The sequence below is a fragment of the Mustela nigripes genome, chromosome 14, assembly GCF_022355385.1.
Source record: "Mustela nigripes isolate SB6536 chromosome 14, MUSNIG.SB6536, whole genome shotgun sequence".
Classification (NCBI taxonomy): domain Eukaryota; kingdom Metazoa; phylum Chordata; class Mammalia; order Carnivora; family Mustelidae; genus Mustela; species Mustela nigripes.
The window spans coordinates 103,206,464-103,222,571 of record NC_081570.1 but is presented as its reverse complement, the minus strand read 5'-3'; the positions used below and the strand labels follow the sequence as shown (position 1 = coordinate 103,222,571).

The following is a 16,108-nucleotide window of genomic DNA, read 5'->3' as shown; positions in this document are numbered from 1 at the left end:
TTCTGCAACAAGCTCTGTTAGCTTGATATCTATGATAATTCATATCTAAAATTCATGAAAATAAAATTATTCTTTAGTAACTTAATATGGCAAATAGAGGAGTAGTGTTTTCAGTAATCCTTGACAAAATAGGTAATAAATATTATCATTATTATACATATTTATCCAGGTGGGATAGCATGGCATTATGGAAAAAGCAATAGATTTTGAACTAAAGAGATCTAGGTTCAAATCCCAGTTCTGCAATTTTTAAATTGTGTATCTCTGGGAAAGATACTTAGTAGTAATTAAGCTAGGAGACTGGGATCTGGGTAGGGTACTAAGAGGGTTGCAACTGTATGTTTTTTAATCTGAGACAAATAGAGTGAAAATAGTGTTTGTTAAAATTTAGATATGAGAGGGGTGCCCCTGGGTGGCTCAGTCACTTAAACTTCCAACTTTTGGTTTCCATTCAGGTCATGATCTCATGGGTGGTGAGATGGGGCTCTGCGCTCATCGGGGAGTCTGTTTGAGATTCTCTCTCTCTCTGCCCCTCTTCCCCAATTATGCTCTCCCATTCTCCCCTTAAAATAAGTAAATGACTCTTTAAAAAACTTTTAGATATTAGGTACATGGTAAGTATTTTATTGTTCTTTGTGAAATAGGTCATAATCTTTAAAAACTATTTCAAAAGGAATGAAACTAGGAATTATAGGGGGGCAGCTATGAATTAGATAGAAGGATAAATCCTCTAGTAGAGTTGGATATAATGAACTCATTGCCATACACCATCCATACATTCATTCATCAAATATATATTGAGCACTTACATTATAAGGGACAGTATATTTACTGTCACCAAAGGGACACAACTGAAATTAAAGGACCACTTGTCAGGGATTTTGTGAAGAGTTTTCACACATCAGGCACCCTAAGCTACAAGTTTCTGAAGAAATCTCAGAACACGCCACTAGCTCTCTGGGAGTAGAACCCTAAAATGTGGTGGCAGTCGACCTGTTCCAACAGAGCTCAGGCTGCCTTCACAGCAAGGTGTAAAGGAGAAATGAGCATAAAGGACATCAAATTTCCAAGACAAAAGCAGCAACAACTGGGACCCAAGGATGATCCCCAATAGATGATTTAACCTATAACTTTTCTGACTGTCATATTTTCCGAGACAACCCCATGGAAGGGGCATACAAATAGTTGGAGACCATTTCCTGCTTTTTGACATCCAGTGGAATTCAATCCAGGAGTCTAACTTGTTTTGGATTGGAGGGTAGGAGTAGACAGGAGAGACATGGCAGGGAGAAGGAGGAGGGTAGGTTTTTATCACATATAAATATTTTCTTTGTAAAACATATATGTGCCTGGGAATTCCTATGCTTTTCTGATAAAATCAAAGCTGAAGAGATAAAAAAGTTTAATTCCTGGCTGTTTTGAATGACTTGAACTTGTATTACAAAATTAATTGGATACGATTAAGCTGTCTTCATAATGACAATCACCTGCATAGACTCTGACAATGTACAAAGGATGTCCATGTGTATGATTTCATTTTATTTTGTGAAAAAGTAAGCAGATTAGATACTTTTATCTCCATTACTATCCAAGAAAAAGAAACATCAAGAAGTTAGCTGCCTTGATTGTTGAGAAAGAAGAGAAACACAGACTAAGTCATCCAAGAGTCTGACCCATGTTGTATACTGACCAGGATCTTAATCACAACACTAGATGACCCCTGTGAACCTGAGAATCCCTGTGACTGATAAAGTACTTCCACTTCTACCTCACGTCCCTACATTTTTTTTTAAGTATTCCTCACTATAAATAATCTTCCTCGTGATCTGACCCCCTGAACCTATACAAAACATAGTTTTCCCCATTTTCAAGATGAACCTCAAAAGGTTAAACAGAGTTACCATATGACCCAGCAATTCTATTCCTCATTATACACCCAAGGAAATTGAAAGTGTGTGTCCACACAAGGTCTTGTATAAGAATGTTAATAAAAGCATTATTAATAAGAGCCAAAAAAAAGTAGAAACATCTCAAATCTCCATCAACTGATGAATGCTAAGGACAAAGTTGAGTATAACCATACAAGAGAGTATTTTTCAGCCATAAAAAGGAATGAAATAGTGATACCTTGTACAACATGGATGAACCTTGAAAACACTATACTGATGTGAAAGAAGCCAGGCACAAAAAAGTCATATAATATGATTCTTTATATGAAATGTTTGGGAAAGGCAAATACACAGAGACAGAAAGTGGATGAATGGTTTCCAGGGCTGGAGAGAGAGCAAATGGGGAGTGACTGCTAAGAGGTACGAGGCTTTTTGTGGGAGGAGATGAAAAGGCTGTTGAACTAGGTAATGGTAATTGTTGCTCAACTTAGTGAATATACTAAAATCGTGGAGTTGTACACTTTAAAAGGGTGAATTTCACTGTGTGCAAATTAAATTTCAATAAAGCTGTTACTTTAAAAAGAGGAAGAAAAAAACCCAAGCTGGAAGAGGTAACTTGCTCAGTGCTTTGCCTTTTATAAGGACTTTTTAAAAGGATTTATTTATCTATTTATTTGAGAGAGAGAGAGGGAGAGAAGCATGAGTGGGAGGAGGGACAGAGGGAGAAGCAGACGCTCAGAGGAGCAGGGGTCTAAGATTCTGAGATCTCGATTCTCGACTGATTCTCAATTCTCGGGGCTCAATCCCAGGACTCAGAGATCATGACCTGAGTCTATGTTAGACACTTAACTGACTGAGCCACCCAGGTGCCTTACAAAGGATTTTTAATGATGGAGCTTCAAAGTTCAATTCATCTCAACTCAGTTAAAAGCCAATGGTTTAGAACTGATCATTTCTAAATGTTCTGTACATTAATCTTTCTTAGATTATAAGGCCCTAACATGGGAAGTACCCTATCAGTAGCCCTCACTACCAGAAACTCATGGGTTCCCATGTTTTATCAAGTTAATGTTTTACATAACCTTTAGATAAAACAGAAATGTAATCCACTCCGTATTTTGACACAGGAAAAACATACTCATTAGGCTATCCTAAAGAACATGCATAAATTTTGCACACCATTTTAACAAGGAAAATGCCAATCAAAGTCAATCAAAACGTAGTTTTCCACTCATCAGCTTTCACTTTCTCTTCTGCACAGGGTTTCTGCCTAGTCTTCCAGAAGTTAACTATTCGTACCTGCCTCAGAGAGCAGACGGCAAATGCTATAGAGACCTGGTTTGGGTTCCACAATAACCAAATCTTTCTTCTAAAACTCTGCTTCTAAAATTTCAACCTGAAGTCTGCAAGTCTTTTAAATGCTAAAATATTAATAACATCATTCCATTTTCTCCCCTAAAACTCAGAAGCATACTGAGACCCACCGTCCACAGAGCCTTTTCTTGATATAACTGACGTGATGGCAAGAGAGCTAACAACAGGGTCACTACGTCAGGTTGATAAATAAACCCTATCTTTGGTGGCAGCAGCATGTGGATAAAGGACAGGGATTCAGACGGCGTTCCTGCTGTATTCCCCCATCATAGATACACACCCACACCACCCCCGATCCTAGAATAACAAGGTGTCATGGTCACCATCACATTAGAGCACTGTGAACTATATAAAACCAAAACAAAACAGATAACAACTCCCTTGGACACCAAAAATAAATGGGCCAGCCAGAAATAGTGCTGTCAGAGACACTGAAATGAGCTCCATGGCAGAAAGGACAGTTGAACTGCACATATACTAGGAGATCCCAAGGACTCCTAGGCTCCAGACTCGCTCCTCTATTCATCTGGCTCAACCAACACCAGTGGGCCTTGGTGCTCTTTGTTCACAACTGGTTCAACCCAGACAGATTATTTGCTGAGGTCCTAGGATTCAGGGGGTGACATCAATTTATGGCCTCAGTTCTTTTTCTAGCTTTTCAATAATTCTTCCTCCATCCTTCTCTAGGAAAGAAGGCGATTTCAAAGGCACAAGAGCTAAGAGTTTACAGTGATACCATGAATGATCGTGGTTGTAACAAGAAGGCTTTGACCATGAGGAAGGGTAGGTGGGGGAAGACACAGCCAGCTCAAACGTCAGTCGACACTCTAGTGCTCCAGCCATGACAAAAAGCCCATTTCTGAACTCACTATGCTCTCTGCTGCCTCTGGGACATTTCTTGAGTGGCAGCATTAGCCTGGAAAGTCACTGCTCTTCACCTCACACTCAGCTCTGACTGAACTATCTCCAACTTGCCCTTGGGACTTGACTTAGGTATCACCTAGTAAAGGAAGCCTATCTGACCCAAGGCCTGGGGAGGGCCCCTCGCAAGTGCTTCCACAGCATATTGGGGACCTTTTTTTTTATATTTTTTTGGCAGAGAGAGAGAGAGATGACAGGTAGGCAGAGAGGCAGGCAGAGAGAGCGGAGGGAGCAGGCTCCCTGCAGAGCAGAGAGCCCGATTCGGGGCTCGATCCCAGGACCCTGAGATCATGACCTGAGCTGAAGGCAGAGTCTTTAACCCACTGAGCCATCCAGGCACCCCTGGGGACCTCCTCTTATTATTGGAATTATCTGTTTGACTGTCTTGACAACTAGAGTTAGAATTTTTCAAGAAGAGGAAGGATCTCATTTTTTTCCCCCTAGAATGAAACTCATCTTACTGGTTTTTGTTGCTGTTTTAGTAATCATACAAGTACTACGTGTGATTATACCAGTTGCTCCTTTTCCCCAAGGATGGCATCACCCAGAAGTCACCCAAACAAGAAAGCCTGGTCTCATTCATTCAACCAAAACATAACAAAAAAGAAAGAGGCATACCTAGTCTCTATCAGATACTACACTAATCACTACATCTAGTAGTGAATAAGACAACCCTGTTTCTGCTATCACGGAGCTCCGATTCTAAAGAAAAGGCAGACCTTGAACAAAGAACTCATAATGTTAAAGAGAAAAGTGCAAGGTAGTGGGAAGTTTACAAGAGTGGAAGCCTAGCTGAGATGGGAATGGAGAGATGAATTGGTGGGAGGTCATCTGCTGGCTTCTTCTCCCTCACTGGCTCAGCATTCAATCAACAGCTTAGCCCTGTCACTTCTACTTCTAAAACCACCTGCTCTCTTTCATCAGTCCATCTCTCCCGCTCCTACACTGTCAGCACCACCAGCCGTTGCCCAGAATACTGCCACAGCCTCCTGACTGCCCTCTCTGCCTTAGACTTCCCTCCTCCAATCCAGAGCCCCTGCAGAAGCCAAAGGGAATACTCTGCAAGGAAAATCTGATCAAGTCACCACCCTGTTCACAAACTTTCCACAGTTTCCCACTGAGCTCTGTTAACATTTAAAAGCCTTTACAAAATTGTAAGGCCCAGCATGTTGGCTTCTCTCTTTCTCCAATCTTAACACTTCTCTGCATTCCTTGAACCCACTCCCTAGGGTGCATTAACTTAGTGAGGTTCTTTCTAAGCTGAATCAGGGTACCTGGCTGGCTCAGTCCATTGAGCATGTCTTCTGACCTTAGTGTTATGAGTTTGAGTCCCACATTGGATATAAAGATTATTTAAAAATAAAATCTTTAAAACAAAAGAAAGGGCACCTGGGTGGCTCAGTTGGTTAAGTGTCTGCCTTCAGCTCAGGTCATGACCCCAGGGTGCTGGGATCCAGCCCTGCATCAGGCTCTCTGCACAGTGGGGAGTCTGTTTCTCCTCTCTCTGCCTGCCACTCCCCAGACTGTGTTCTCTCTGTCAAATAAATAAATAAATCTTTAAAAAGAAAAGAGAAAAAGAGGGGTGCCTGGGTGGTTCAGTCAATTAAGCCTCCAACTCTTTGATTTCCACTCAGGTCATGATCTCAGGGTCCTGAGATGGAGCCCACATGGGGCTCCTTGCTGGGTGCGGAGACTGCTTAAGATTCTCTCTCTCCCTCTCCCTCTGCCCTTCCCCCCTCCAGGGCTTGGGTGCCTGCTTTCTCTCTCTCAAATAAATAAATTATGAAAAAGAAAAAAAATTATTTCAGGCTTATGATTGCTCAAAGTTTAGGATTGCCCCTGCCTTTTGTTGTTCATCTAACAACTTTTTGAATGTCTGAAGACACCAGGGAAATCAAAACCAGTAAGCTTGGGCACTGTGGTTTGGGGAGCATAGATGTCATTTTTTCCCTTTCCTTTCCTTTTCTTTCTTTCTTTCTTTTTTTTTTTTTTTTTAAGTGAGAGCATACTTCTCTGGGAGCATTCCTTTCCCCAGGCCGTAAGGACAGAGAAACACTGCAGAGGCTCTGGGAATGGCTGGACCTAAAGGCAGCCATGACGTGGCAAAGAGTCACCTCATCTAGGCTAGGAAACACAGACTGTGCTAACTCAGAGCTCCATAAAGGCAGAAAAAAACCCTTTTAGGGCTTTCTCCCCTACTCCCTCCCCACAGACTTCAAGATCCAAGTGAAAAAATTTGCCAGCATGGGTGGGGCCTCAACAGGCTGAATCACTGTGACTAGGTTGAGACTGCCCAAGAAAGCTGGCTTCAGACTATCACTAGGCAAACACGGCAGCTGGTTTTGCTCGCATTTTCAGCAATGTGCTACAGACGACATTATTAGAAAATGTGCAGATAGGAGAAGGCAGTGGAGGCCCCCTCTACACCTGGCAGTCACACACCCCCACCCCTCCATGGATTTTGTGTAGGATCTGCCATTTTGATTGTATCTATAAAACCAAACTGTAGACGTTCCACCAATGTAACCTCTCCTTCTCTGAATGGTCCTTTCATTTCCCAAGAATCTTGAGAATCCCTGGAGTCATCCTGGCTGCTACTTTCTATCTGCACAACTTTACACAAGTTATTTGAGTCTTGGTCTCCTCACAGGCCTAATGGATATAATAATACCCATCTCATCAGTTAGAAAAATGAACTGAAAAACAGCTGAAATAAAATATGTTAAACATCTAAAAGGGTGTTCAGTATGTAATAAACACTGCATAAATATTATTTATTATTATCAGCTAGTACTATGATCTTAATAAGTCTGGTCAAATATTAGAAAAGGTCTTTTACTTTACATTTATAATTTTATCATCCCAGTTTAGGGGGAAAATTGTCTTCTTTTAAACTCATCATTAAAGGGGCGCCTGGGTGGCTCAGTGGGTTAGAGCCTCTGCCTTTGGCTCGGGTCATGATCCCAGGGTCCTGGGATCAAGCCCCACATCGGGCTCTCTGCTCCACAGGGAGCCTGCTTCCTCCCCTCTCTCTCTCTCTACCTGCCTGTCTGCCTACTTGCGATCTCTCTCTCTCTGTCAAATTAAAAAATATATATATTTTTTAACTCATCATTAAAAACAAACATGTTTTTCTTGACTTCTCAATTTCCTATCCTAACCAGTCAGTTAACACACTAGTAGCCTCCCTAGAACCATTCAATTTACCACGAATACATCCAGTGACTACTGAGTGGAGGCTGGCGGAAACACAAATTCACTAGAATCGGCTGGAGGAAAATAGGGTCGGGAAAATCCAAATCCAAGTCCAACAAGTTTAGTTGATGAGCATTTATTGAGCCCTTACTGCATATTGATATTACACTAAATGCTAGAAACTAGAAAAGCACGAACAAGTGGTGTTTTCTGCCCTTCAAGAGCTTACAGTCAGGGTCATATTTTGAGACTGGAGAATCAGGGAAGGCACCCTAAAAAAAAAAAAGGAAATGGTACTTGAGCTGAAACTTGAAGGATGAGTAGGCTGGCTGGCAGGGAAGAGGAGAGGAAGGGTATTCTGGGCAAAGGGAACCACCAGAACAAAACCTGGAGGGATAAAATAGCTTCAAATTACAAGCAGTTCAGAATTAATGGAGCAAAAAGCATGTGATGGAAAACATTGGGAAATAAAGAAGATTCACTGTTTACTTAGAGAAGATGGGTACCACACTTCGCCCAGCTAAGTAGGAGGAGCTAATGTTTCCAGTCCTCTCGCCACCACACTTTTACCAGGGGAGCTCCCCAGCCTAGAAAGTACTCACTCTTTTAGGTCACAAAAATAAGGAGTTTTTTTTAAGGTCCACATTAGGTGACATTGGTTAAGTTCCTTTGTTACTCTTTGAGACTTTATTTCCTCACTTTTAAATCGGGATGGTAGTTCTATTTTTTCGTAGGGCTGTGGTGAGCATTACACAAGGTAGAAATTGCCTGGCATATGCTAGCCGGTCTTATCCACGTGCTGCTGTGGTCTCATCCCAGATACGCTGGGGGCGGGGCAGGGGGGCAGTTTGCGAGGACCCACAAGAAAGCACATGGCAAGGAGCCTATAAGCGAAAATAATTCTGACTCAATAGCCTGTCCAGGGTTTATGATTATAGTACATAAAGTTTATGACACTAAAACAGTCATAATTTCTATGAGCCCTGGCAACCTCCTTTCTCACACAAAAAAGTGTGTGGTCACCTTGTTTTTATTTATTTATTACTTGGCACACAGGGGGAGAAATATGAAATATCCATTACTGGTCTTTTCTCTGTGTTCTCTCTTGGTTGCTGTCAGTGGTTTCCAGCCCTGAGAAGGGAGGACCAATCCTCGATCTTAGACCAGGCTGTGGAGAGGAAGGACTTGGAAGGCCACACCTGAGAAGTCAGCGAACTTCTGCCTGAGGACCAACTCAGCCTGTTCATTTCCCTCTGCCCTCCACCTCTGGCCACTCATTCTTTTTTTTTTTTTTTTTAAGATTTTATTTATTTGTCAGAGAGAGAGAGAGAGGTAGAGAGAGAGCACAAGCAGCGGGGGAATGGCAGGCAGAGGGAGAAGCAGGCTCCCTGCTAAGCAAGGAGACTGATGTGGTGCTAGATCCCAGGGCACTGGGATCATGACCTGAGCTGGAGGCAGATGCTAACTGAACCGGCTGAGCCACCCAGGGGTCTCTGGCCATTCATTCTATCAGGGGGAAGTGACTCCCTCATTTCTCTGTTACAAATTACCTCTTGACCAAAAGGAACAGGTCTGCAGACTGCCTTTCAGAGAGCAAACCACACTGCACTGAGGAGCACTGCAGCTCGGCTCACCCATTCTGCATGGCAGCAGATGCAAAAGGTGAAAAAAGAGGAGGGATTGTTAGCACCCCTCTTCCCACCACCAGCACCACACAGCTGTTCAGAAGTTTAGTCTTCAAAACCACTTAATACTCCTGCAAGCTCTCTGCATCTTAAAAAAAAAGGGGGGGGGGGGACACACAACAGTATCCATGACAACTGAGAAAAAAAAAAAAAGTAGGCTGTTTAATTCTCAGCCATGGTTTATATATGGATGGAGCCTGTTTTTTGTCCACAGGATTATCTGGTAGGATGTACATTAGGTCCATGTGAAACATTTCTATTCACAAATTAAGAGTAAGCCCATGTCAATACTGCTTTATTCATCTTTTTTTGGACATGGAATTTCATTCTTTTACATCAAAAGCTATGAATCGAAGAATGAAAGAAAGCCACATATCTGAGGGCGTATTTACACACTACTCATGTGTGTGGCCTGATTCGTGGGCAACCCCCAGGGGGCACCAAAGAGCCGTTTCTTTTTTTAGCACACTGGGATGTAAGAAATCTGGGGTACACTTTCCAGGCCATATAAATCCCAGTAGACGGGTTCTATTGTGCAGACTTCCTGGGATCAATCCAGGGCGCAGGGAGGTAGGGACTTGAATTACATTATCAGTAATTTGGTTCTTGGCCAAATCGAAGGATAAACCTATCAAGACACTGTGTACTTCAAGAGTCCAATCAGAAGTTTCAAGCAACAAGGCCAGATTCTTTTTGAGAAACAAATGGTTGTGGCTGAGGCCACTTTATACTGCAGACAGTACCCAGATCTTTATACTTTATACTGCAGACAGTACCCAGATCTCTACAGCCACTGAGAATATAATGCTTAGGTCACCTGGGCCCACTGTGGTCCAGTTACAGATTCTCAGGGTGCCATTTAAACTCGATAATTTGGGCACCTGGGTGGCTTTGTCTGTTAAGCGTCCAACTCTTGATTTCAGCTCAGGTCATGAGACCAAGCCCTGCGTTGGGCTCTATGCTGGGCATGGAGCCTGCTTAAGATTTTTCTCTCTTCCTCTGTGTGTCCCCGCCCAAACAACAACAAGAAGACTCCCTAATTTATTCAAGAAGTAAACCAGGGGTAAAAATGGAAAGACAAAATCATTGGTACAGGCAATTGTCCATGAACCAGAGTGCTCAGCATATATACATTTATTGGGATAAAAACTCTTAAAAGAGACATCATTATGGGAGAATTCCCACAGTCCAAACTAAGCCAGGAGTCATATTTTTGTGAGACATCACTATCCCTTGGTGCTCCTTCTAATCAACATATCAATTATCCATTCACATGACTTACCTTTTCAAAGTCTCGAAGAGCCTGGGTCTGCACCTGAGGGGGGTTTTCAAATGCTCTCAAGGAAGGCTGCTGCCCAAAGAGGGTCTTTTCACCACTTCTCCAGACCTGTGATTGCACTGGAGGGCCTCGATCTTTAGTGTCACTAAGAAAAGCTACCAGTAAAAGAGAACAACAAAAACATTTTCTATAACAGTAGCACTATGATCATTCTAGCTGGCACAATCCAGCAGAATTCCTCTGGAGGAATTCCTCAGCAGAATACAGACCAATTCTGGGCCACATGGAAACAGTTTGCATAAAGTAGCCTGTTGTTGATCATATTAATAATGTTGGGGTCTGTGATCAAAGCAGCAAGACTGATACAAAGGGAAGGTCAAGCAAAGCTTTATTTCACGCCAGCACCACGCCAGCACCGAGAATCAAACCAACCGTTCAGGGCTGCCTCTCACAGAGAGTGTGACCCCTCCCAGCCTTACAGACTAACTTTTATAGGGCAAAGGCCATGTGGTTGAGCCTGGCCAAACACAGGTGGCCAATGAGATTGTAACACACAGAGAAAGTTGCATAGTCATGCTAGGTCACAGCAGGTGGCCAATTGAATTACAATTTACCCTATAGTAGCTGTTTGAACTAGGTCAGAATTAGCGCCCAAAAGGCGGGGTTTACATTCTTCTGTGGTTAGGAAGATAGTAGGTGCGCTTTACTGATTGGATGCCTCCACCTGGCCTGACTTGTCCTTGCATCTGGGCTCTGTTATCTCCGCCTGGCCTGACACGTCCTGGTATCTGGGCACTTTTATCAGGGACTGGTCGGCCATATTTTACTGGTTTCCCAGACTTGTTTTTAAGTAAGTTCCTCTGGAGGCGGCAGGGTCAATCTAAGTTCACTGCATAAACAACAAAATGGCTGTTCTACTGAGATGGGGTCGCTCCGGCTAAGTAGACCCTTACAAATAATGGTCCCCAAAGGGATGCCTGGGTGGCTCAGTTGGTTAAGCATCTGCCTTCAGCTCAGGTCAAGATCCCAGAGTCCCGGTGTCGAGCCCCACGAGCCCCACATCCCCCACATCAGGCTCCTTGCTGAAGGAGACTGCTTCTCCCTCTGCCTCTACCTGCCAATCCCCCTGCTTGTGCACTCGCTCTCTCGGTCAAAGAAACAAGATCTAAAAAATAATAATAATAATGGTCCTCAGTGAAATGCACTGGCTTATGTCTGTGCTCCTCTGTGATTTGATCCTCTTGCTACTCCACTCTTTCTCTAGTCTTCGGAGACATCCGAGTGAGGTGGGCTTAGGGTTGTAGATTCAGGTAGAAGATGTAGAAAAATACATATTTTCTTGGTTGACAGAAGGAATCAATGACCCCTTATTACTATGCATTTATTTTAAGTCAGAAAAAATGACAGCCATTGCAATCCAGTGAGCTCCATAGCCAGCACCAGTGTAAGAGCAAAAGGGGCTCTGGGTCAGTGTGCCTCACGAAGGAAAAATTAACTCGACATGTGCTTATGAACAAAGGAGCCAAGAAGCAACATGTCATCATATACTTTTTCTATCCTTTCCTTATTTTTCTTTCTCTTTTTTCTTTCCTTCCTTCCTTGTACATTCTGGTCTCCTTTGTCAAAACTTAATTGACCATATATGCATGGACACCAGAAGCAAAGGCACCAAGAGCAAAAATAAACAAGTGGGGCTACATCAAACTTAAAAGCTTCTGCTCACAAAGGAAACCATTAAGAATGAAAAGGCAAGCCACGGGATGGAGCAAACATCCCTCCCTCCCTCCCTCCTTTTCTTTGGGCAAACTTGCCAGAATGAGCACAAGAAGTCTCCAGATAGCGCAATCAACTCGGACTTTTTTCTCTGCTAAGAAAGAAAAAGAGGAGGAAGACAGAAAGAATCAGCAAGATGATGGTAAGGAGAAAAATGCAGAAGATAAAATATGATGAAGAAAATAATCATGAGAAATAAGATGATTCTACTATAGCTTTTTTTTTCCTTGTCTAAACGTATTTAACTCCCCATTACACCACTGATTTTAAAGAAAAAAAAAATGTTGAAATGTAAGGCCATATAATTTGTTTTTAAGCTGCACATTGTACAGTGTCTTCATCTGTGTAAAATTAACACAGTATCAGGCATGCCTTAATGGTATTTTCAGAAGCCACAAAACTTGCCTGGTGGAAGATAGAGGTGTAAATTAGAACAGAAATTTAAAGCAGGTTTTATTGGTGCACAGCACAAATTAGTGATGGATAGAGGTGGCATTTTTTTCCATATTCAGCTGTCTTTGATTCAGCTTGTACAAATAACTGTTGTTCTGTTAATTGTATACTACTCTGTGATTATAAATTAATAATAATTACAGTAATGTTGCACCTGTTTTGTTGATATTTATTTCTAAGTAAATGTAAATGCTTTACTAAAGAGAAATTGGAAAGATGAAATTAAATGGGCCGTTGAATGGAAGATGATTTGATGAAACAGAACAATACACTATAGTTAAATTAGTGGGATGTGATAGAAGATAAGAGCCTTTGAAACTTGGATATGAATCCTGACCACTTGCAAATTGTGGGGATTTAGGCAAATCTCTCTTTTTCAAAAAAGATTGTATTTATTTATTTGACATTGAGATGGACAGACAGAGAGGGCGAGAGAGACCAGGAGTAGGGAGGGGAAAGCAGGCTCCCCACTGAGCAGCGGAAGGGGTGGGGCGCTCCATCCCAGGACCCCATCCCCCATCATGACCTGAGCGGAAGGCAGAGATTTAACAGACTGAGCCACCCAGGTGCCCCAAGGCAAATCTCTTAATTTGGTTGAGCCTCACTGCCTAGTAAAAATGGGAATAATACTGACCTCCCAGAGCTTCTATATGAATTAATGGAAATAAAAATTAAAGTACTCAACCTAATATCTTGCCTGTAGTACATATCATCTCTACCCTTCTTCCATTTTTGCCGTAGTACTTTGATTTTTACCTCAAAATGGAGGATCTTGAAGTTCAGAATAAGTATGGTAGACCCTTGGAATTTGGAGACTTAACATACACAATTATAAATGCTAATTTAAAGTGACTGAAATCCTTAACACATTCAAATTAAAACCTTTTTTCATGTTGTGCATATGAACCATCTGTGCTCAAGGCTGGTATGAAAAAGGCAAATCACTCAGCAAAGTAACTAGAACCCTTAAGTGATTAAAAGTTTTTGTGAAAAATGCTCCCCAAAGGAGAACTATCTTCACCTTGGTTTCATAATTCAGGTAGATCCCTGGCTAATGTTAGTTCAGTAATGATACGATAGTATTATAACTACAATATTAATAACAATAATACTTACTGGGTGCTTTATTCTTCGATAAACTGTACTAAGAGCATCTCTCACTTAATTTCACTTATGAGGCTGACACTATTATTGTACCCATTTTAATGGTATATGAGTAGAAATTTCGTTTTGGTGGCAGAGTCTATTTTAATCCTTTTACAAGTGACTTTAACCTTGCAATTACAGAATCATTAAAAGCATGAAGAGTTCACATAGTATTTCAATTATGATTTATTGCACTATGCTGGAAAGGTGGGGAGTTATATGTTACAGTGATACATGCAAGTCTGGAAATTCACAGACTGTCTGAGAAAATTGCCATAATGACTTTAAAGGGGTCATAATTTAAGGGAATTATGATCAGCAAGCACTCAAGAATTTATCAAGGTAAGGCCCATGGCCTCCTTACCTGCCGCATGACTTGTTCTAGGTACCATCTCCCCTTCATCCTCTGCAAAATAATCTCTGTGGAAAGAAACATATTGTTAATTAACGAGATACCACCCCACATGGTCCCCCATCCCTGTGCAGCAAGACACCATGTTCTGTTTTCTTTTTTTTTTCTCCATTTTTTTTACTCATTAAGCTCCTACTATGTATCAAGGGCAGTGTTAAGTGTGGGAGATACAAAGACAAACACCACAAGAAGGGTCCCCATCCTCAATACGGACATATGAAGATAACCATTGAACAAACAATGCCATCATGAGGGAACAGCAAAGACCCCGAATCAGGGAGGAAATTCATCTGTTAGAAGAACAGAAAACCAGTGTTGCCAACCAACCATGCAGGACCTTGTGAGATGGGGTGAGGAGACTGAGTTTTATGTGGAGGGCAGTGGGAAACTACTGAAGGATTTTAAATGGGGGAGTGTAGTAAATGACCAGATGAGATGTTAAATAGATGATTCCAGCTGCTGAGTGAGACAGTGTGGAGGGGAATACAAGTGGATGAGAAAAGCAAGAAGTTGTGATGGTTTTAACTAAGAGAAAAGACAGAGGAGATGGAGATAAGCAAAAAAGTTCAAGATATGTGTAGGAAGTAGAACTGACTCAGAAAGCTTGGAAACCAGATAAAGTCTATTAATGGTAACGTTAAAAATACCACAGTTCAGTAGCAAGAGGTATGTTTGCCCAGCACAGTGAAAGTCACCGTCCCTAGCACAGAAGGGAAAAAATTTTCAAAATATATTCAACAAATACTTGTCAAGCATCTACTATGTTTTTAGGCATTGTTTTAAGCACCGCAAATACAGCAGTGAATAAAACTGACAGAAATGCCTACACACATGGAACTTACAGAAAGGGGAAACAAGTAAGTAAACAAGGTCTATCAAAAAATTGAAGTAGGGAATGGGGAGAGGGAGTGCTGGAGGTATGGGGAGGAGGAAGGGACTGCAGTTTTCAGTAGGCTACCATTTCTCTGAGAAGCAAGAGCGTGATCATGAGGGTATTTGGGAAAGAGTCTTCTAAGCAGAGAACATCAAACACAAAGGCTCACAGGAGGGAGCATGCAGAGTGTTTGGGAGCAGAAAGGAGGCCCGTCTGCTGGGCAGTGAGGGTGAGCACAAGGTGAGGAAGTCGCAGGAGAAGTAATGGGAAGGCTGGGCAAGGGTCAGATGGCACAAGGCCTTTCAGGCTGCTGAGAAGCATTGAGCCACTGGAATCCTGTGAGTCAAAAAGAGGGTTGAACTGAGTGATGAATGTTTTAAAAGGACCGGCTACTGTTTTGACAACAGACTATCTGGGCGGGGAAGGCAACACAGAGAGCAGACAGCAAGAATCCTACAGAGAGATGCTTTCAACATTTAGTTTATTCCTTAAACACTTGGTTACACCCGGTTTATTGTTCCAAAAAGGGTTCTGTAGGCAGAGGTTTAGAAGGCTTCTCTTTTTAAAAACCAGAACCCATTCACAGGGAAGCGGAAGAGAGACTGGCATTTGTTTAGAAATTGTTGTTCTTCCTTCTGGGCCGCAGGGCTGGATGCTGGCATGAATCTTCACTTTGTTAAGTTCCAGATGGACATCAAAGTAGCAGACAAGGCACATTGGACTACACACACCACCTGGTGGTTTTTTATTATTCAAAAGCAGATCACCAGCCTGTGGTTCTTCCAGGTCATCTGCCTCTCTCCCTCCTTTACTTCCCATTAAAAACTTTCCCAGAGAGTAGAGCAATTAAAGAGAGGAAGGTAGAACTCACGAATCCTCCTCTGTTGAGCTAAAGTAGGGGAAGGATGTTGAAGCTATCAGCCAGACCAATGTATTGAAAGATTTGTGGTGAGAAAACTTACACTTAGCTGCTGTTATTCAGCTATTGGATGGATTCCCTTAGACTCAGCCTGTAGACTTGGGTAGGTGACTGTGCATCTGCCATCAGCAACATGGGCCACTCCTCAGGCCAAATTCAGCCCAGCCAACATGAATTTTTTTTTTTTT

At 42.2% G+C, this 16,108-nt stretch overlaps 1 protein-coding gene across 17 annotated transcripts in view; it reads right to left on the bottom strand.

Moving 5' to 3' along the window:
* LOC132001388 (myomegalin-like) overlaps positions 1–16,108 on the bottom strand; it is a 217,780-nt gene that overhangs the window by 150,725 nt on the left and 50,947 nt on the right. For 16 of the 17 annotated variants that reach the window (XM_059375927.1, XM_059375904.1, XM_059375903.1 and 13 more), the window contains exons 2-3: positions 14,080–14,135; positions 10,347–10,498 (exon numbers count right to left, since the gene is read on the bottom strand). In XM_059375927.1, coding sequence (XP_059231910.1) covers positions 10,347–10,498; positions 14,080–14,135 — 208 coding nt within the window. Of the gene's footprint in view, positions 1–10,346; positions 10,499–14,079; positions 14,136–16,108 lie in introns of those variants that run through there. The other variant, XM_059375922.1, reaches the window with a different exon arrangement.